The sequence below is a fragment of the Cottoperca gobio genome, chromosome 5 (assembly GCF_900634415.1).
Source record: "Cottoperca gobio chromosome 5, fCotGob3.1, whole genome shotgun sequence".
Taxonomy (NCBI): Eukaryota; Metazoa; Chordata; class Actinopteri; order Perciformes; family Bovichtidae; genus Cottoperca; species Cottoperca gobio.
The window spans coordinates 10930694-10953929 of NC_041359.1; the positions used below are offsets into that span (position 1 = coordinate 10930694).

The 23236-nt window shown below is 41.6% G+C and overlaps 3 protein-coding genes across 6 annotated transcripts in view; 1 reads left to right on the forward strand and 2 right to left on the reverse strand.

Annotated features, from left to right (window-relative positions):
- Nucleotides 1-242: 242 nt before the first annotated feature.
- Nucleotides 243-5539, forward strand: myl9b (myosin, light chain 9b, regulatory). The gene is made up of 4 exons (XM_029430965.1): nt 243-396; nt 3516-3719; nt 4425-4586; nt 4680-5539. Exons 2-4 carry the CDS (start codon nt 3536-3538, stop codon nt 4853-4855), a joined length of 522 nt encoding a protein of 173 aa, XP_029286825.1. The 5' UTR covers nt 243-396; nt 3516-3535; the 3' UTR covers nt 4856-5539.
- Nucleotides 5540-6483: 944 nt separating this feature from the next.
- On the reverse strand, nt 6484-14174 carry tgif2 (TGFB-induced factor homeobox 2). Its single transcript, XM_029430958.1, has 3 exons — nt 13916-14174; nt 11665-11906; nt 6484-10457 (listed from the first exon to the last, which is right to left on the reverse strand). The coding sequence occupies exons 1-3, from the start codon at nt 13932-13934 to the stop codon at nt 9042-9044; spliced, it is 1677 nt and encodes a 558-aa protein (XP_029286818.1). The 5' UTR covers nt 13935-14174; the 3' UTR covers nt 6484-9041.
- A 947-nt stretch (nt 14175-15121) lies between these two features.
- The window catches only part of dlgap4b (discs, large (Drosophila) homolog-associated protein 4b), a 103126-nt gene continuing 95011 nt past the window's right edge, over nt 15122-23236 (reverse strand). For 3 of the 4 annotated variants that reach the window (XM_029432158.1, XM_029432157.1, XM_029432160.1), the window contains 3 exons: nt 22795-22886; nt 20284-20454; nt 15122-19306 (listed from right to left, as the gene is read on the reverse strand). In XM_029432158.1, coding sequence (XP_029288018.1) covers nt 19064-19306; nt 20284-20454; nt 22795-22886 — 506 coding nt within the window. In that variant the 3' untranslated portion in view covers nt 15122-19063. Of the gene's footprint in view, nt 19307-20246; nt 20455-22794; nt 22887-23236 lie in introns of all 4 variants that reach the window. The other variant, XM_029432159.1, reaches the window with a different exon arrangement.

The following is a 23236-nucleotide window of genomic DNA, read 5'->3' on the forward strand; positions in this document are numbered from 1 at the left end:
GCATCTGCTCACAAGTGTCTTCCCCAATGTTTCCACACTCCACCATACAGAGCCTCCCCTAAATGTTTGGGCCCTTTTCTCTAAATAAGGCAGCCTTATCGTAGTTCCTGTCATTTTGCCTCTTTCCCAAACATCCCGAGCAGCGTCTGTGGCAGTAACAGGCTGCAGTGTATGCATTCTTTTGCCTTGTATGGAGAAACGGCCTGGCCTGAGATGTCTTTGTATGGAACAGGCTGCGCTCTTCATTGGCCGGGGCAGAAAGGGGAGGGACCCACCGGGAGTCTGATTCTTTAAACAAACTTTCCAGTAGGACTGCCTGCTTCCCTTCGCACTGCTGTGTTGGACCCAGACAGAAGGAGTTTGAGGGACTTCCAGATATTTCTACCTGAAGCCAAGGTGAGAAAGAAAGCTGCTTTTACCACTAGATACAAAACGTTCCTCATATTGTATGTGTTTTAGAAAGGCCTGTATGTGTAAATGACCTGAGTTTAGTGGCACAATGCTCAACTGTCAGTGCTGAGAGTGAAGGGGAGGATAGAGTTACAGAGAGCTTCAGAGGATCTTTAATTAAAGTTACCAGAATAAAGATTTGTCATCTGTTGATAAACGTGAAGAGAGACCTGTAGTTAATAATCGCCATAGACCTGCGTATGTGTTTGTGTACGCAGTATAAATGTACTGTATGCATGTGTGTTTACTTTAATCTCATCACTGTACGGCACATTAGACAGAGGAATTTCCCAATGCAGTTGACCCATTTAGACCTCTTACAAACACACTCTTAAACACAAGGACACAAACACACACACACACACACACACACACACACACACACACACACACACACACACACCTCTGATGATGTCTGATGAGAGCTCAATTTCCACTTCACTCTCTGTTTGTTTTTAAAATTCCTGTTTCAGTCTTCACTTGAGTAGTGATGACCTGAAAGACCTGGAGTTAGGCAGAGGGATGACAGCCTGACTGTTTGGTGTGAGTGTGTGTGTGTGTGTGTGTGTGTGTGTGTGTGTGTGTGTGTGTGTGTGTGTGTGTGTGTGTGTTCTTGCTGGGCCGAAGGGACAGAGGAGCTTTGTCGTCCCACTGGATGAAAGGCTCCATAGAGGAGCTGTGGTGGACAGAGAACAAATACGATTGTCAGCACAAGCCAAGATGAGGCACGTCAGCACGTCGCTGAAGTCCAAAAAGTGTTATTGGCCTCTTTGTGAATCATTGTTGATCCAATCTGTGCCGAATGCAGAAGATTTCAGCTGTTGCTACGGCACCTGGACATCAGATTTATTTTTCTTTCACCTTGTGAAATAATCATACTGGTCAAAGAATGTATCTTATTGATTCCTTGAAACAGACGTAGAAATAAAACCCCTATCAGCCTCTCTCAGGAGGAAGTACTCTACTGTATCAGTGGAGCCAAACAAGAATAAGATTGTGGAATTCCTCTGTTCCCTGAAACCTTAAATTGGAGCTAGACGCTGTTTTGTTTCCAGCTTCCTCTGCGACTCTTGGATGGAGAATGGAAGGGCTTTGGGCCAACAGCACACACCTTCCAGATTTCCTCATTTTTCTGGCACATTAGGGACAGAAGCAGCCAAACAGTAGTGAAATGAAAGGAGCGACTGATCCAACATGTGTCTGCAGTGAGAGAAAGGAAAGTGTGTGTGTGTGTGTGTGTGTGTGTGTGTGTGTGTGTGTGTGTGCGTGTGTGTGTGTGTGTGTGTGTGTGTGTGTTACAAGTACATGAATTTCCTTCCTATAACCTTTTATACTGAAAACATACAGATCCATTTTTGTATTTTTTGTCTTTATGAAAATGCCGCTGTGGTCAATCAAGTTATTCATGAAGATTATAAACTCTGGACAGAACCGGCTGGTCATACTTTAGTTTGCATTGACAATAAAAGTTATAATTATGTGTGTTCTAGTGATACAGTAGCATTCATTTGTATAGAGCTCAAGAAGAAACTTTGATATACTCAACCGAAACGTTAGAGATAGGCAAAGCTGCTCATCTCTGCCTTCACCTGCTTTTCTGAGTGCAACAGAGATAGCAGACACGACAATGTAGGACTACTCCAGCCTATTAAATATGTTGACAGACAGTGACCGTCACACAGACAATGTCCTTGGAGACAGATTTGGTGAATATAGGACATCAAATATCTATTTAGAAGTGTTGGAGTACACTGTTGTGTAGCCTTTACTGTAATATGCTATTTAAGTGTATTTTGTAGAGAATAAAATATAAAAACAGAAATGTTTTCAAATTTCGTTTGGTAACCAGAATAAATCTATGTATTTGTTTCTTATTATAAGAGAAACAGTGTGCTTGAATTTGTAAATATGCAATATATATATATATATATATATATATATATATATATATATATATATATATATATATATATATATATATATATATATATATATATATATATTCCAAGACAGACTCGGGATGGCATGTTATGGTCCTTTTTATTTATGTTTTTTAATGTAATGTCTTCAAATCTACCATTGGCAGCTCTACACGTAAAACATCACAACTTAATTGCCTGAGCCCATTAGAGTTTAACGCTCTTCATTTTTTAATTTACAAAAATGAATCTATTATCTGTCTTATCCTTCACAAAGCCTGGTTGTATTTTTTTAAGGGATTTTCCATTGCCCTCACAGACACAGACTCACAGTCTTTAAATGCTACAATTTGAGAGGAAGTGACTCGTCTGGACATGATTTACACAATTCTTTTAATTTGTTTTCTTTCCATTGTAGGACGAAGCACAGTACACTTGAAGAGGCATTTATTTGATAGGCTACAATTTTCCACTGAAGTCTAACATCGTTTACAAAACAAAAAAAATAGTGTGTACACTTCAACGTGTAAATTACAGACTGAAAACAAAACATTGCATGTCAGAACAGGCTGTGCAATCTCACACTTCAGCTGAGTAAATGATCTGATTGTGAGCTAGCTCAGTATCACCTCAGCGCCTCTCAGGGCATGATGTCATACCTTATATGTGACTAATCAGCCACATCCACCTGGTCCAGCCTGTCCCTCAGTGTCATCTGTCTGCTAATGCCCACTGGGTATAACACAATCATCATAGACCCACATATACACACGCAGGACAAATCCTTGCAGACCTGAACATGAGTGACAGGTCTAATTCGGGAAGGATCTGGAGTTAGCTACACTGTGGAGACTTGTCATTTTCAAACCCATCCCTGTACCCGACATTTAGAGAGAAAGTGATTTTCTCTAGAGGAAGAAGCGAGAGAAAAGGATTCTCCTGCTTGGGGCAAAACATATAAAAGAGCTACATACATGCAGTGCTCCAGTTTATATCTCTGTAAAATGTATAACTCATCTTTTCAATTGGATGCTGAAATCAGTATTCATGTCAATCTGTGTTAACTAGCAATATACCCAAGCCATGTTATCCCTGATGGTGCAGCATTATAACAATGTAATCTGGCCTCGTCTGAATGTGCTTCAGGCCCAGAACCAGCCGCCACCATGTCGAGCAAGCGTGCAAAGGGAAAGACCACCAAGAAGCGTCCTCAGAGGGCCACCTCCAACGTGTTCGCCATGTTCGACCAGTCTCAGATCCAGGAGTTTAAAGAGGCGTTCAACATGATCGACCAGAACAGAGACGGTTTCATCGACAAGGAGGATCTGCATGACATGCTGGCCTCTCTGGGTACGTTACAGTCTTAGATAACCCTGATGACATCATCAGTTTAGGAAGAAAATACACATTTATTACAGAAAGCCTTTACTACAAGCTAGGAGTCAAAGACGTGGGCATTTATCAGGGGTGTAACCAAAGATTCTATAGAGCTGCATTATGGGGAATGTAGGATCCAGTGTTATTGGAGCTAAAAGTCAGGACATCTTGGCCTGTGCTGCTTCAATTCTGACCATTATTTTTTTTTTTTAAAGATCTTGACTAGAAGGGCACTGAGAGCAGAACTCCACCAAGGCCAAATGCCCTATCTTGCAATGTTAGAGAAAGTATAATAATAATTATTGTATCCAACCCGTTCTTCATATCCACTGCAAAATGTAATAGTTCATCCGTGACCTATGCTACACCCTTCCACTAAATTGAATGAAAATGGGGCCTGTAGTCTTTCGGTAATCCTGACAAACAAACCAACAAACCAACAAACCAAACCGTAACATAACAAAAACAATGCTTTTCAATGTAAAAAACAGGGTTCTTCTACTGCCATTTTTATCTCTTGTATTTTGGACGGTGTCCTTGGGTGTCTTGAAAGGCGCCTCCAAATAAAATGTATTATTATTATTATTATTATTATTGAATAAGCATAAGGAAACACTTCCTTGTTTTCTGTAGTCCCAAGAAACAGTAGATACATGATACAGTGTTGTGCGTCCTCAGGTAAGAACCCCTCCGATGAATACCTGGAGGGGATGATGAGCGAAGCACCAGGGCCCATCAACTTCACCATGTTCCTCACTATGTTTGGAGAGAGGCTCAACGGAACGGACCCCGAGGACGTCATCCGCAACGCTTTTGCCTGTTTTGATGAGGAGGGATCTGGTGAGTCAGTATAAACAAAAAGTACTGTATACACAGAGCAGGGCACTTTCACTGTCAGGGTTTGGAGCTTCATAAATGTTATCTGTGTCCAAGGTGTGCTCCACGAGGACCATCTGAGGGAGCTGCTGACCACCATGGGCGATCGCTTCACAGATGAAGATGTGGACGAGCTGTTCCGCGAGGCGCCCATCGACACGAAGGGCAACTTCAACTACGCAGAGTTCACCCGCATCCTCAAACACGGCGCCAAAGACAAGGATGACGAGTAGAGGGAGACAGCGACTGCCTCAGGGCCCCCCGCACACATACTGTACTGCAAATCAATCGCTAGGTCCTACCTTTAGGGACCTTGAAGGTTTTAGACGAATCGAACAGAAATAGTATCAAAGTTATTTTTATAAAAACGCAGATGTGGCCATTGTGTAACATTTATTTAGATTCAAACATGTCATTGAAGGTAGGAGCTTTGGATTCATTTGGGATCCACAGAAATATTTTGTAATACACCCACTTTCCAACTTGTATCATCATTGAAGGTTACCATGAAGAAAGGAGTATGTGCATCTTATAGCTAGAAGTCTACTGCGGCTTCAGTCACTTTGACTGCTGGTTGGACGTTTGACATGCATCGAACATCGTGTGTGTGTGTGTGTGTGTGTGTGCAGGGGTGTTTGTACAGTACCAGCAATGTTTACCTCTTCCTGCCAATTAGTCTCCACATCTGTAATATTTGTATCCCTGTATGTTAGAAAAGGATTTAAAAAAAAGAATCATTCTGATGGTGTTTATTAAAAGTGGTGAGCTTGATGAAGTGGTTAGTAGAGCTTTACATTTAAACTCTTCCAATCAGCTGGTTTTGTGTATTTGTTGAAGGATCAGATATGTTTGTGTTGTTGAAGGAATTCAGTCTTGAATTGTTGCTCAGGCAAATAAAGTAAGTTTATACGCAAAAACAAGCGTCTCTTATATTAACAGGGTTACATCATCATTTTTAAGATGTTTTAGCTTTGTCCTACAAAGCAGTATTCTGTATTTTACAGAACCAACTATTTCCAAAAAACTGTATTTTAAACATACAAGAGCATGAATCCACCGACTTATTTGTTTTCAACGTTAATGTAACTAAATGTTCACTAGTAGTGATACAAAGACAAAACTTAAAACTCAAATTGAAAACTAAATGTTTGGAAGATATGCAGACACAATTTGTAGTTCATGGGCTGAAACAGGCAATAAGATTAGCAAAGGCCTTTAAGGAACAAGCAAAAGATTGGGTAGGTAACATTGGAGAAGCCAGCAAGACCAAGCTAAATGATTAAAAGAGATTTTAAAAACCCAGCCCAATGTTGCAACCTCTTTTCTTATCAAAGTAGCTAGGAACACTAGTCGCTAAATCTAGCATGAAAGTCTGCAACATTGACAGCAAACAGTAAAGCTAGCAGCCTGTGGCCGTCCATATTTCAGTCGGTCCGAATTAAATTATTTAGAAAAGTCCTGCGTCAGCCAGATAACAAAATGTTAAGGCATTTGATTTATTGATTGCAGTCAGGATGTTAATAGTATTTCAACAAATATAACTTTCTAAAATACACTACCCATGCTAGCTTTAAGTCAGTTACCTTTTGTGTCCAGATGCAACTTTTACATTTATTTGGTATGTAGTGCTGAACAGCCTTCTATCTGATTTGTGTGGGCCTATTTCACAGCAGTGTAGTAGTTTCTAAGATCATTAAGAATGCTGCTCTTGTATTAAAGTGTCTCAGTGAGCCTGCATGCACAACACCAGGACCCTACCGTGAAAAAAAAAAAGGATATTTTAAGAAGCTGATTGGGAAAATGTTCTCATGACGATACGTTTACTTATTCTGGCAAAATCAATCAAGAAATAGCATTTATGAAAAACTGAACTTTTATTTCTTTGAAATGCTTATACAAAACACACATTTAAAGTTTAAGGCGTATATTGCACAGACTATTGAGAAGTTTTTATATAAAAAAAAAAAGGGACATTAGTCCCTCAGTCGTAGGTTTAAGGCACAGCAGCCAGTCATACTGCCAACGGTCAGTCATGATTCACAACATGAACTTGAAAAACATTTGAATGCATTTGGCTGTAAAGAAACTACATAGTTTGAGATAAAGTTCATGCCAATACAAACAAAATATATGACCTTGAAAATATTTACATGCGCCATCACATTGTCTGATCTGATTGGAGCGCCATTTTGCATCTAAAAATCACATAAACCTTGCTATAAAAAAACCTGCCTAATCTTTAGCCAGCCAATTCCAGTATCCCAACAGATAAAAAAGGTGTTGTCACAGTGGCATGATGTAGTATGAACAATAAAAATATTACTTTAATACTTAGTATTCTACATATGACCCAAGCCTGACATGACCTGTGTAAATTGAGGTATAAATGCACATCAGTCTAGTGAGTACCTGTAACAAAAAAACAAAACTACTAACACGCCTCACACATTGACAGAGCATTACTGGCAGTGAGGGACGACAAACAAAACAGGACATAAGAGTAGATATCAGAAGAGTTGACATCTGCCATGAACAAGAAACGTTTTTCTGGGGGTGATGTAGTCAGACCGATCATACTTTCTCCATTTGTCTTCTCAAACTCCTTGTACGTGTAAAATGTAACCGTTTACAGCTCAATAAAACAGGTAAACATGACAGTATTGAAGATTTGATGAACAATCCTGCTATAGTATTATTCACATAGGAACTTTTCCGCATGACGCTACTGTTAATAGATGCCCAGATGGCATTAAGCCATATATTGTGGTTTATGCTACGACAGTTTCATGGAAACTACAGCTTTGTGAATGATAAGAAATTCTATAAAAAAACATTTCTAAAGGTGGAAAGCACCGATTAGGAAAAAGTGTATGCTGTTGTACCCCTCTGGGAAGAACCCCCGCCCCCAGCAAATGTCCTATATTTCAGTACATCTGCTACATTTGCTTTGTCGAGACATTATCATATCAATTAAACTTTCCACTTGTAAGACATTTAGGTTTGAAATACATTTTCCAAATCATGAGGCCCCAAATCGACAGGGAAATCTGGATAATTTATCTGCTTTCCAAATATATGAGAAGCCAATGTTTAAAGTGTTTTTGCACCACATAAGATAAAAGGCGGCAAGTCTCACAGCAAGTGTAACGTTTCAGTCCAGGAGCTGCAAGAGCTTGATGTCATCGGACCACCAAGCTGCTCACCTCTCCACTGAAATTGATTTCTGTAACAAATCCATTGTAACCCTCTCCCCTTCATCCTATATCCATAGCCCCCCCCCCCCCCAACAACAATCCCTGAAAATCGTACACAACTGATCATGGTCACATAAAGTAACAGACAGAACTGCTTCAGCAAAAACACAAAAAAAATACAGCTTGTTTTTCTAAATGGGAAGCAGCAGAGAAAGAAAAAGACATGGTACTTGAGAGCATGTGTCGAGTGGTTGAGATGACAATTCATGAGTGAATCCCCTTAGCTATAAAGAGACGGGAAGACAGGAAGAAGGGGGTGGGGGTGATGGAGACAGACACGTCGGGAGAGTCATCCAGCCAGGCTCGCTGCAGTACAATCAATTTCCCTCATCTCCAAGGAAAAAAGGGGAAATGTAGTCTAGTAAAGAAGACTAAATTCTTTAAAAATCAAATCTGAACAACAATAGAGGACTATAACAATGTTGCTCTGCGCAAGAACAAAAAAAGGAAAAAAACTAATGTCCTCCTTTTTATCCTAGAAGGGAATGGATGACAGGCAGCTTAGCCAACAATATCAATGTCTTTTGTACATTCAATAAAGTCCAGTACTGCTACTGAAGATGCTAACTGCTGGTCCTGAAAATGACACCAATTGACATTTTGTACAATTAAGGAATATTTCCTCATCTATAAATTGTAATGTGGAAAGAGATTTGAAAATGGCAGCAAAAACTTTGTACAATACATTAACTCTGCACTGAGGAATGTTCCTTTTTGAGAAATTACATCAAACGTGTTCTTACCAGCAGGTGCCTCCATCAAGAACAGCATATTTAAAAAGTTGCTTGAAAATAGCAAGTCTCTAGAACACCTTTGTTTGTTCCTTCACTTTGTCCCAGTTCATACACCTGATCTCATTCCCTGTATTTTGCAGGCACAGGCGATAATGACAGAAGGGGACCGTAATGAAGATACATTCTCCCATGTACAGTGTTGTCCAGCCAACATGAATGTTTGGCCTCTCTCCTCCTAAGATATATATATATATTTTTTTTTAAAACTGTCTAGCTCTTAGTTAACGGTTTCACTCACTGTGTGCAGGCTGTGCTGCGGGCCCCACACTGTGGTGATGGGCGTCTTTACCACTTGAAGAGAACTGGGTTGCCTGGTATCAGCGTGGACCATGCTCCAAACACTGGGCACCACTGCTGAATTCCTCTGTGCACTACTGCCAATACCGCTGCTGCAGGAGGAAGTTTGAAGAGGAGCAATGAGGTGGGAAGCCAGGCCCAGAAGAGGTGTCATCGTTGGTGTAGAGAAGGATGTTGGGGTTGAAGCGGGGAGAGGAGTTGGAGTTTGGGCAGAGGCTGGGTTGTGAGCGGAGGCTGGCGACGACACTGCGGTGGAAATGGGCGACAGACATGGAACTGTGACTGGGATTATGGGGGGATTGTGGAATGGCAGGTAAAGCGGGACTCCTCTGGGGTCTGTAAAAGAGGTTATTGCATGGAGAAGGAGCAGCTGGAACAAGCACTACAGTGTGGGATGAAGCCTGGCTTGCAGCAGCGACAGAGGTGGGACTTGTGGCTAGGACGAGGACCTGCGATGGCATAGAGACTGGCCTTGTAGCTGCCGCTGATGCACTCGTAGGACAAGCATTGGGCAGTGGCGCTGATGATGAAGCAAGGGCGAGGGCTGGAGCAGCGGTTGGTTTCTGAGAATTTGGTGATCCTAAAACTGAGTCAGATACCGGCACTACAATTGGCAGACTCTCTGGGAGGAGCAGAGGCTGCACTGGGCTGGAGGCTCGGGCAGTGTCCTTCTCCAAGGGGCTCCAGGTGACTTTATTCATCAGAAGAGGAGATAGCCTCGGGGCTGAGACCAAGGCTGGAGTTGGGACTGGTACAGAGGCCATTAAAGACAGAGGATCCTTTACTGAAGTTACAGCAGACACTGGAACGGCCATAGCCTTCTCCATCAGACTCTGCACCCTGGAAGGCTCCATGACCTGTTGGCTGTCCTCCGGAGGCGGTGTGGGTCCCATGTCACTGCTGCAACACTGTGCCTCTGCTAGTTCAGTCTTTACAGCCTCTGCAGGTCTGATCTGGCACTCCTGGAGCCAATTCAGGTTTTCCTGCTCTGCTGCCCTCTGCAGAGCTGCATCGACCAGAAGCCTCAAGTCGCTGAAGTCCTGGATGGGGAACAGCTCGGGAGGAGTCGGGGGAGGTGTGTTGAAGAGGCCGATGGTGGGGCTAGCGGCCATTGTTGTGGTGGTGAGACAAAACATATTCATCCCCTGTTCCTCTGCTTCCCTCAGCAGACTTTGTGTGTCCAGCTTCATCAGCGCCTGGACCGACCCTTCCTTACCAGGGTAGCCTGCTCCTGTCAGAATAGCCGTCGCCGTGTTCCCAAGAAGACTGAGATCCAGTGTAGGGCCAGAACGGATGACAGACGGTCGCTGCTGAGATGAGCCGTTGGAAGAGTTGCTTTCTGGAGAGCTGGCTCCACCTCCATTAGACGAGTGGCCTTCACTTTTACCGCCAACCTTGCGGGAGATGGTAAACTTGGTGGGATCTTTGCCATCCTTGCGAAGCAGGTCAGGAAGGAGGCGGCGACGGGCATTGATGAACCAGTTGCATATCTGAGAAAAGAGGAAAAATATTCTTGCATAAGCAGAACTGATGCTGGCTGCTGACATGGTTGTTATACTTTGATAAAAAAGAAAAGAAAACTCAGGTGTCTGCATTGATGACATATTTTGAGATTCAGACACTCAACTAGCCGGATCTATAACTCGACCCTTGCATCACATTCAAGCTCTAAAAATAATCTGAGGCCTGTGATTTTAAAAACCCACCCACACATTTTTCTTCAACTACATGTGCACACAGGGCCTTACTTACCCCCTCTAGTGGTAAAGCTGCCCACACAAGTAAGAAAAAGAGTAAGACAGACAGAGATTAGAGCCCTCAGACAGCTGGCAATAATGAAGGTCTGAGCTCAAATATGCTGAGCCACAGAGAAGCCAGCCAAAGGCATTCCAGTGAACTGACTGCATAACAAGAAACTCTACTGCCTCATTCTGATCTCTAATGCTGCCTGTCTGTTTGTGCACGCCTGTGTGTCGAGAGGGAAAGAGGAAACGTCTACTACTGATGCAATGAAGTGAAAAGGGAAGGCTGGGAAAGTCTCATCCTCAAGCAGCAGTGTGGTGATAACATGAGATTCTTGTTTTCACTTGCTCACTATGTTGGTAAAAATGTTCATCACAAACTGATCGCACACAAGTAAGAATCATGTAAAAGATATTGTGACTGTAGTTTTAACACATTTCTTGTATGCAGACTTTATAGTGATAAAATATTACATTTAGTGTGATGTGGATAGTCAGCCTTTTGTGCTACACGACTCAAATAATTAATGATTTGTTCCCATCCTTTTACGGACATTTCAAATAGTAGTTAATCAAATATTCAGTATCAAAAGCAACAGTCATTAAATTTAAAGCAATGCTTCCGTTAGAAATATGTCAAACAAAAAGGAACAAACCAACCATTAGAATCAGTTAAACCCGTACAGGGTTTTTATTCATCAACTTTGTGACAAACCTTTTCATTCGTCTTCACTGTCCTATACATTGATTATGATGGATTATACATAAACATCCATCAAAACCCAATGTATAGTGTGCAGTAATGACGAATGAAAAAACGTGTCACAAAGTTGATAATTTCTACTTCAGAACTGGTAAACAATCCACCACAATGCAGTAACATTGTGTACCACATCCTCTGGCAAGTGCAGAGTGCTTCTAGAAAAACATAAATTAAAAGAAATCTGCCCCTCACCTGCAGCACAGAGAGGTTGGTCTGGCCTGACAGACTGAGTTTCTCCTGCTCTGACGGGTAGGCGTTGAAGCGGTGCTCGTACAGCCAGCTCCGCAGAATCTGCACCGCCTCCTTGGGTAGGTTGCCCCGGCGACGGCGCTTCCCAAAGAGCCCCCTTCCTGACAGGTCGAGCGGGGAGCCGTCATCGCTGTCTGACACAGCCGAGGAGAGCTCCTGCTCCGGGCGATGCTCTTCTTCCAGAGCTGAGGAAGGAGGAGTAGAGTTGTCAGTCACGGTTAAAGTGCACCATGAAGCTAACCTGTTTACATCAAATCTGCTCCGCATTTTGTATTAAAAAATAAATTAATAAGGTATTTTTGGCAGATCTTTTTTTTTTTTTGCCTTAAATGAAGTGTGTGGAGGGGAGAAGATAACCTCTCCTATCAATGTCTATACAATCACATGGGAGGGGAGGGGGGTTTGGTTTGATTCATTTTTATGCACAGTTAAACCCTACTACTTCTCTCAAGAGGAGGACACGTGAACATGGTTTACACTGATTTGGCATAAATTTGTGAACAAGTGCACAACCCTCATTTGTTACTTAAAACCTCCCAATCGTACACAATGTAAAGTGAGGTTCATGGTTTGGACATATTTAAACAATGGCTTTGAGGTTTAAACTTTGTTGTGGGATTTTTTTTTTGTCAGTCTCTGTTTGGCCACTGGAGAGAATCTCCCCTCAAAATGGAGCATGCCTGATCCCAGGGGTGGGCCACAGAATGCAGTAAATGTCTTTCTCTGGGGCTGGGTGAAACCTGACCCTCGGGCCAGCGGCTGTCTTCACAAAAGAAGATTGTGTGCATATCAACATCACAGTAGCCAGTGGCCCAGGAACCTATTGACCATGCAAATGAGGCCGTTTTCACCTCATGCCACTTTGGCTGAAGACTGCTGGAGTAGTTGACAAATCTTTTGAATTCTGCATTCCTCGACAATGAGGGAAGTCTTTAAGCAAGGTAGAAAAGTGGGAGGGGAAATAAAATCATCAAATGCTGATTTGGAACATTTTTCCAAAGGTCTGTTGGTCTGAGCTTACCCTAGCACATACAGGATTGCGTTAGAACAGTGATAAGCGATTTTGTCTTTTTTTTTATCATTTAGATCAAATTTTGTGGTCCAGGTGAATGATTTTGTGAAGTGAAGTACAGAAAAAAAACACTTGCTGTAATAGTTTGTCAAGTGTCTTATCTGATATACCGCAAACATACAACCTGGTTTATTGGACCGAACATCCCCTTTTTGATTGGTACTTGTTTAAAAAAAAAAAAGTGAAATTGCATATGTTGACCAACAATTATATTAATATGAATTTCAGTCATACCACTGCAACAATTTCTAATCCCGTCTCCCATGCATTAGCCACATTGGTTGACATACGTCTACTTCTAATAACAGTGAGGAAACGATGTTTCCCACAACAAAGCTACATTTCCCCACCTCCACGGGGCATTTAAAGATCATGAGCTATTCACACCCATTCAATGTGAGATACATTTATTAAACAACAAAGACATGTTTTAGACAGATGTTAGCTAGTACATTATGTCACATCAGCGACAGCTCCATGTTACATCTCACAGCCACACAAACTTTTTGTTTACCAAATGTCTCCTCTAATTTACAAGTTGGTAAATCTGTACCCTGTTTAAGTGATACTAGCATCTTGTATATTCTCTAAAATGTTGCCAAATGGTCCTCAGAGCAAAGTTTTGGAGGCTGAACTAAACTTCACAACACGCTCGCGAGGTAAGGATTTGAATCTGACCGTTAGTAACGCCAGTTACCAAACACACCAGAATATATACTTTACACCCGCTCGCTTTGTCAAAGAGATAACGTCACACACAGAGGGAACTGAAGCACATTAAAAATGCCTCTCGAATAATGCTAAACGTTACATTCAAACAAGACAAACCGACGAGCTACTCGGTAAATTAGCCATCTGGAGCGCACAAAGGAGGCAGGCAGGAAAGCACAGCCTCCCGCATGTCACGCCGCCAGATGGACACCATGCCTGCCTCCAGAGATAACTAGCTGGCTAGCTGTCCCTCCAAATTTGAGCACAAACACACGCTGCATTTGCTCGCAACAAAAAGCCCGCATACCAGGCAAAACCAACAGTAAAGACACCGCAGGCTCACAGACAACACACTTTGTGGGTTATAAACGCTCATGGCAGTGATAAAAACACGACGCGGGCGCCGCTCACCTCGTTTGAATGCTTTCATTCTTTGTTGATGGCTTGCTTGAAAACACGCAGCTGTCCAAGTTGCTTGCGGTACAAAGCGTGCCCGGGAGCCAAACGATGGTTGACACAACGGCACTTTCTTCCAAGAATATGCGGGTGTTGCGCTTTTTCACCGACTTAAATACCTAGTTTTCCTGCCGCACGAAAGGGTTTCACCGGAGAGTCATTTTCCATCGCACTCCTCGCTTTCTTCTAAGATAAATGTTTTGTGTCGCTTGTTCCTTTTACCTGCACGCAGCAGCGCCAGCTCTTTGCCAATCTTGACAGTCGCAGCTGAAATGATCCCGCCTCATCAACAGCTGTCAGCCAATCACGGACCTCTATTGCGCCTCCTGGACAGCCGTTAACCAATCACGGCGCTCCGCCAGACAGCAGACGGGCTCGGTGTAAATGTGACTGACGGGAGAACCATTTCATTCAAAGTATAGCGCAGTCATTGAAACAATGTTATTTTCTCGACGAGGTTTGAAACCCCACGGTTACATAGACACAAGCCTGTATATAAATAGAAACGCTGTGATCTTTTATAACCATTGTGGTCGTTTTTAATCATGTGTGCGGGCGACAGCCACATAGTGTGGGGAGGCTTTACGTAACGTTGAGCAAAATGTTCTTGTTACATAAATCATAAACGTCGACTGGTGGCCGCAGTTCATAACACAATTAACCAAGCTATTTCCACTCAGTGTCTGGAGTCATTTCTGAAGTGATATTTAGACATCAATTCTACAGTTGGTTTGACTCCAGGCTCGTGAGGCTAATATGTGTTGGGATGCTTTGATTCCTGAGTCTCGGGGAGATTCCCCAGACAAAATGAGCGGGAGAGTTCATATGTTAAACATTAAGTTACTACAAGATAGCATCATACACAACAGTAATGTACCCGTTGTAACCAGGTTATAACCCGCTATGTGTCCAAATATACCTTCTGTCACTGTCTCCGCTGTGAGGCGGGAAAGGGGAGGGCCAAGCAAAAGCAACAAATGTGCATATGATTGACACAGATTTGAAGTGATAATTAAAATCTAGCAAACAATAACAAACAATATGCAGTATTGTATCTCCAAAAAAAGCCTTTTAAGAGCAATTAAAAAATGGAATTATGTCATTAAAAGTCAGCAAACAGCTCCAAAACAGTAAACAAATACAGCCAGGTTTAACTTTTTGAGAAAGTATTATGTGCATTTTTATTGAATGTTAACGTCTCTCCATTATACATTTGAACACTCTTTAAATTGTATAAATCTACAGCATTGTAAAAGAAGAAGATTTTCAGTCTGGTGTATTTACAGAAGACAACTTTAAGAAGCACAGGGGGGAGAAATGCAAGATTATTAGTATTCATTTTAATATCAAAGAACCCTTTTTACTCAGTATTGCACATATACTTTAAATGTTACCAGAGTATAGTGACAAGAATCTAGGTAAATCTCATTTTATGAACAACAAACCCTCTCACTCACAACTTTGCCTCAAACAATACAACCCTTTTATACTAAACCCCCACAAACCCTGACATACACACATCCTATAGATTATTATACTGAACACATCCTAGTCTTTAAAATATGTGCTTGCTTCATAAAATATTTGTTCTAGTATTTTTACAGACACTTTTTGCTATATCATATTTCTTGTGGTACGGGCTCTGCCCCTCACCCCGTTCCCAGTTTTATGCCCTACTCAGTGGAACAAAGCACAGATGCTAATGAGCTTGGCTTTTCTGCAAGCAGGCCTTTGGACTACTGTATGGGAGTGGATTCACTGAGGTATACTCTCTTCCTGGGATTAAACTGTCTCTCTTCACTTGTAGCCTCTACTAATCAACCTTTATTTTCAGTTCTGGAATGCAGAAAAATACATAAAACAATCTTAAAGTGTAGCTAAACTTCATATATTGTGTGATGTCAAACCCATTTTTAGAGGGAAAAAGTGGAAAAGATATGGTACAAAAAAGATGATGCATTTTATTACCTCTTGCTTAACATTTAATGTTTTTTTTCCTGCATTTATGGATGATAAGATATTGTAGCAACTTCACCATTGTAGTTGATTGAGGCGCATTAAAAAGTAAAAAGCAGCTGAATACAAGCGTTGAACCAGTTGACATGTCAGAATAAAGCTTTACCAAAACAGACTGCTGCCTAAGCAAATGATGGTATGACAGTTTTGACTCTCAAAGGCCTATATCTATCAAACCTCTATGAGGGACCCTTAACACCCTCAAATAAACGGCTTTACAGCAACTTCCCCCTCCCCCCACCCCCCACAGTGCAGCTGTTTGTATCATGGATAACCTTACCCAGGAAATATACCGAGGTGTGTCCCTGTGATATCTGTGTGTATTGGAGGGAAGCCTGGTTTAAATGTATGAGATCAGCTCTCTTTTCTCTATGCAAGTAAGCCACTGACAACTCCTGCCACTTTCCCATCCCAGTTTTAGCGGTCTGGAAAAGCATCGCCTTTCAGTTAGTGACGGTTGGATCGTAGAACAACTTTCTCTGTGTCCCTGCCCTTCTTCCCTAAGCGTACTTGAGATACATTGTGTGAGGAAGGGTGACAGCAGGGTTTGGGCCTGACAATGTGGCAAATGGGAAAAAAAGAAAGAAAAGGAAATGATATGTTATCAAATTGTTTCAAATGTTAAAAACATACTGGCATGTGGGAAGGAGATTTAAATCTAGTTATTGCAATATATTGCCTTCAAGCTAACCTGTTTACACATACAAGACGACTTCATTCTTATGACTAAATATTCAATATCTGCGACATTGAGATCATTAAAAAATTTGTGGAAAACTTTGAGATCTATAATCGACAGCACTTAGCATATTTCAGGAAAAAACAACTTGTTAGACACACAACTTTTACCTGGCAGTCCGAAATCAAATCAAGCCAACGACTGAATTCAAGTCACACAAAAGGCCTTCAGGTGCTAACGATTGGGGGAGGGCGGGGGCATTGACAGCCACCAGGGAACAGATTATTGACACCCCTGAGCCATTTTCTTTGCTAAGCGTCATCCCCAGCTGGCAAACACAACAGACAAACAAAAGGCCCACCATCAAGAGAAAGCTGGTGGTCATCAGGCATTTGGAATAAACCAAATGTGAGTGACAGACAGGTGAACATTTGCGGTTGATGTAAGGCTAGTCCGGGTTGACTTTATGGTTGGATGTGTACTTCCTATGGTGAAATCCTGAAGAGTGTCCACATGAAGTCATAAAGCAAGAGGCCTCTTTGTTTTGGGAACTGGCTTCAATGAGTCTGTAAATATGTGTAATCTACACAATGTGTCCTCTTAATGCAAAAAAAGGGAAGGGCTGATTGCTGTCTTATAATGTGAATGCCTTTTCATTGTATGCATACAGTATACTACGATGTACTGTTTCAGTGTTGCCCTCTAGAGGTCAGAAGTGAAACATTTCAACATGCGAGTTTCTAGGCTGAGGAGGGGAGGGGGGTCGCTCCAAAGCAATTACTCAGTATTGTTGCATTGATGGGCAGTTCTGGTTAAGCTTCCGAGCATGTGCACATCAAAATGTTAAACCTGTATTACATGCAGTGATGTGGCTATACTTCACTCTGTTTCCACTGGTGAGCTCCCCGCTGCTGACATTTAAATTTGAAATGGAAAATTCATCTTTGGCTTATGTAGTCTTCCATAAAAACAAAAAGGCAAGCAATATTTAATAAATGATGAAAACACAAAGACTAATGTATGTAATGCTTTAATTAAACATTTTTGCTTTGAATAAAAAAAGTGCAGGTGGATGATGTTCAATGGAGGGGAAACAATAAAGGTAACAAAGAACTAAGATTGATTTTGTTAAGTGATGGGAGGCAAAATAAATCAAAATGCTTCTGGAAACATAGTATAAAGAATAACAGCAATAAGACAATGTTATCCTGCCTACTCAGCCTGCTGCATTACTTCAATAAAAGCCCTAGATTCACTTGAGATGTATGAGTTGAATCATAAGTGAGTAAATTAATGCACTTAAAGAAGCAATTAAACAACCAGATGGAACAAATCCCGACTGAATTATCCACTTGGAAATCTGAAGATACAGCACAAACATGAAAAACAAAGTTAATGGGACAGAGAGATTAAAAAGAAATGAAAAAAAAAAAAGAGTTGAAGACGGTTTCCCTACAGAGAAAATAATATTCAGTAATTTTGTGGCCGCTGACATTCTGACTGAAAGAGAGATCCTCATGCTCGGTCTTCTTTAATATCAGGATGTGCTTCCATTACAAACCATTAACTAAACTTTACAGATTCTCACCAGTGCTTAAAATATTTGACACAAGAACATTTTTGAAGGACAAACACAAGAGTTAATCGTTAGGAACTATATAAATACCCCTTTAAATCTGACTTTCAATTTCATCATACCAAAAATATTCTTAATAACCAGATCTAAGCGATTTCTATACAAAACAAAAGGATGAGTAAAGTAAACAAATAAATACAAGGAAGACATACATAGGTGAGAGTTTGTAGTGTGTGTGTGTGTGTGTGTGTGTGTGTGTGTGAATGCAGTGGACGTAGTGTGTGTGCGATGGCCACAAGGCGGTGTTGTGCAAAGCTACAAGATGGCCAATGATCTGGGTGGAGAGGAGGACGATGGGAGACATGAAGAGCATTAATGTTTGCCTCCTGTCCACTAAATAGATCTTATAGCCAAGATAGAGGAATGTTTAAAACAGTCTTCTTATAGATTCTTTAGGATATAATTGTCATAATAACAATACCTTCATTAACAATTTTATGATATCAAGAATAGGAACAAGACATTACAAAGTTCATCAGCTGAGGTTTTCAATGGCAGCCTCAAATCAGGGGTCTCCTGCATCAAAGTCTGTCGAGTCCTCAACATTTTTCTGTTTTGTTAAATAAGAGTTTGAAGCCACCAGGACCAGCCGATAACTGTATGAGTGCGTTTCAAAAAGGCCCAAATCCACCCCCACCCCAGGCTCTGGGAATTTCATCTCTCCTCCCCCCACCTTTTGCATTGCAAAAGTTTTCCTCTCATTTTTCCAGGTTTTTCAGCGACTTAACTGTCCTTTGATACGACCCCATTTCCTTCATCATCTCTTTCTCTCTCAGAGGCGAGTCTGGGCCTCGGGGACATAGATTTCGATACTGTCCGCGCTCTCCGTGGCGGAGTTCTGGCGAAACGAGGCAGCCTTTTTAGCAGCCAGTAGACGCTTGCGAGCCTCATGTCTCTGCTTCTCTGCTGAGGCCGAAGAAGAGGTGGATGAGGAGTCTGCACTCTTCTCGCGGCCCAGCGATGGACGTCCCTTACCGGGCTTCTTTGACGTTAGTGCGGCCTCTTTCTCCTCGTCCTGTAGTGTTGGGAGTAAAGAAATGTGACAGAGGAGGAGAGAGGAGGAGAGCAAAGTGCCGAACGAGGAGAAAAGACAAGATACAAAACAGTGAGAAAATGTAATATAGAACATTTCTTAAGGAGCTTCTATTAGTCTAGGCAAATTTGGCAGACAGGATTTTTTCGTTAAAGCTTGAAATAAGGCTTAGTGCATTAGGTGATAAACAGAAAAAAACACTGACAGTTAGACAACTGGTAAAAAAACAGGCAAACATTTGAGAAAAAACAGTCATTTATATGACAATTTTTGAAGACATGAAATGGTAACATGAATTGATGGCCACATTGGATCAAACTTAAAGCACAATAAAGGGATCACAGGACAAACAATCAATGCATTTGCATTGCAAAGCAACATAAAGCAAGAGCACCTTGGCTACAGATCCATAAACCTGAAACACAAATATAAAAACAAACCACAGACCAGAGAGAGAGAGAATATGAGAGAGAGAGAGAGAGAGAGAATATGAGAGAGAGAGAGAGAGAATATGAGAGAGAGAATATGAGAGAGAGAATATGAGAGAGAGAGAGAGAGAGAGAGAGAGAGAGAGAGAGAGAGAGAGAGAGAGAGAGAGAGAGAGAGAGAGAGACACACAAACACAAGTCTGCATTCTGTCACATGAGCCAGTGCATCTTAGCCATGCTCCACTGCAACGAGCACATCAGTAAGTGACGCATGCATGCTCAAAGCAGGGCTTTACATTTAAAAACACACTAACGACAACCCTCTTTGAGACAAATTTTTCCATGCATGTCTAAATGGATCTCTCTGGCCCCTTTGTATTATACAGGGAGGCCCTGCTACATTTCATCCCACGCAGGGGGAAGGAGGTAAAAAAGAGTGGGAGAAATGGTGGTGGTGGTGGGAGGAGAGAGGCCGGTTTCGGCGGCTTTCCTACCCCAGCCAGGGCACTGGGCAGCAGGGGTGGGAAGTACCTTCCGCTCAGGGGGCGACTGGGCAGCCGCAGATGGCATGGGCTGCCAGTCATTGGACTTGAGATGGTAGAGCTCATCGAACTTGAGGCTGATGTCCTCGATGGAGAGCTGCAGCAGGTCCCAGAAACCTGCCAGGTCCTGGGCTGTGGGCCGCGGGTTGGCATTCACATTCTGAGGACACATTAAATGTTGTAGTGGAGAATGTATGAAATGCAGTATATTGGAGATTAAACAGCATCACAGGATACAGAAGAGCAACACTAATTTCACACAAGCCAGTATGTAGTGCAAACTAATGTCTTATCTTAAAAACTGAAAAGTAAAAATACCCATAGACTTTTATTCTGCTCTGTTGGGTTTGGAGTATGTTGTCCATTATTGTCCAGCATTACAACCAGCTGTGAATCAACAAGTCAGAGCCCATTACCCCACTACACGTCTTTTTAAGTTCTCGTTATGGGCTACAATGTGTTGCTTATCTTTTACTTTGCATACTGCACTGGTGTGAAAAGGACATTTAGGCACTCAGCACATGGGCTATTAAATGGTTGTTTGGCCTTGAAGAAGCAGGAAAACAAAAATGACTGTCTACTTTCAATGCATGTATCATCCATAAATCATTCAATATATAACAATTCTACTTTACTTTCTTTGAGAAGATTTGGCAAGTAAAAACTAGGATATATATATATTTCTAAAAATACTTTGTCCTAGATGTGTCCATAAAGTGAGAATCAGGGCGGTGGGTGGGGTAACTGTGGGTCAGCTTTTGTGGGTCACCCATTCCAGTTTTTAGTGGTCTTAGTTTAAAAATAGCGTTGTTCTATAGCATCTTCACATCCATTCTGCTAATACAACTTAAGCAGCCACGGCAATGTGAAGAGGTTGGTGCAACCACAGAAAGAGAAGCCAGTGAAACACCTACAGTAGCTTCTGAGTACTGATTTCATCTTATGGTAAATATATTGCATAGAAATGATGGCTCAATACTGTGCTATACCTCTGCACTGCATTACTTACATTCTGTACTTGTCATCAAGTGCTGCTCTCTCCTTATTCATCACTAGAGGGAGCTATTTCACAGCTCAAATCTTGTCAAACTGAACTCCACAGAGATTTGTCCCGTTTAGTAAAATAAACCTGCACTTTGAGCCAGATTAATACAAAAAGGAACATTCAATCTTTGACAATGTCAACATTGAAAATAAATGCAATAATTCAGGATCCAATGTCACATAAAGATTAAAAGTAACAACAGACTAAACCCCTCACTTGTTTACAAGACAGCTGCCTCTATGTTTGTCGTTTGTGCAAAGCACAGACAGATATAAAGTAATCCTGCTCCGACTTCTTTCCCTCCGACACAGCCACAGTTGGTAATGTTCCAGGCAGACTGGCTTTTCTTTGTGCAGGCTCCGCGATATTCTTCTTATTTAACATTCAGCCGCATTCACTAGTGTGATGTCCATAACATTTTGGGCAAAACACATGTGCTGTGTTGCTATCATGCTAACGGACCTGTGAAGTTCCTGCAATGGCGGAGCAATTATTCATATTAATACAAAATGTTGTAAAAGCAGCGAATGCAAATACATATTGATACATTTGCTTAGTCTTCCAGGAGACAGTATAAGGTGCAGTGATATCATTGCATATAATACATTTATTGTTGATTTGCTTAACTAATGTGAAATCATTTCTTCACAGTGAAACTTCTATTGTGTAAATGGCACATAAACATAACAGCAGCATTTGATGTGGACATGTGATGTTGTTTTCTGAATCCTCTTGTGATGTGTCCTGTGGTGTTTTCTTGCTACCCGACAGGCCTGACATAGTATCAGGCTACATGTATGGATTAGGTCATTTTGTAAAGCACAACTTTGGACTCTATTTGGTTAGCCTTCAAATATAATCTATTTAGAAAGGTCTTCTCTTTTTCCATGATGGCGGCGTCTTAAGACCAGTATGACATTTTGTAATGCTTTGTACCTGTACATGTTGCAAGTAAAGGCATGTCACATTAAATGTTTTGCATGTACTGTCAAGTTCAGTGAAGCTGGCAAATAAGTTCTTCATTTACCAGCCATGATCATCTGGTCAATATTTGAGAAGAGAGAGCTGCATGTGAACCAAAAGGTAAAACAGATGGCGTATTATTTTGAGATGCTATAGTGTTATAGTGTCATGTGCTAGCAGTTGGCTACAATTTGTATTAAGCCATTTCCAGTAAAACACGGCACACAAGAGAAATGGCTTAATGGCTTATTATAAGCTCCTTGTATTTTGTGCTGGTGGGCCACCATGCCTTATTCTGTGTAGGCCTAATATGCTGTGTATCTTGACTGTTCCCAGATCCGTTTCCATTTGAGTGAAGGCCGTAATGTGTAACAAGGCAATCATATCTTGCAGAAGACAAAATAACAGAAATATAACATTTGCTTTGGCCTTATAAAACATGGGTCTCAGTTTCATACCTGTGGGAGCATCACAGAAAGGTCATATACGCACCAAGTTTTGTTCACACAGTCCCCGGAACTGCTGGAACTTCTGGGACATAAGGAGCTGGGCACATCCTACTGCACTGCGAACCTTCCCCAGCACTGAAGAGAGAACAAAAAGAAACATGCATTTGTGACAATTGTTTATCTCAGAGGCATCCTGTTATTCCAGCTATGGCTGACAGACAATCTTCCCTGCTACAGTGGTGTACACACCGAGACGAGACCTATGCCTATATAAAAAAGGTATAGCAACAGCCTTAATTACACCAAGTGTATTCTGGCGTATACATAACTCTGGTGTGATGCTAACATAAAGCTTACAGCAGGCGTTTAGAAATTGAGATGTGCCTTGCAATGTATTGCCACAGGGTGGCATGAAGAGGATTACAGTGTATTGGGCAATGTTATCCTCTTTAAAAGGCATCTAAGCTTGTATATATACACACTAG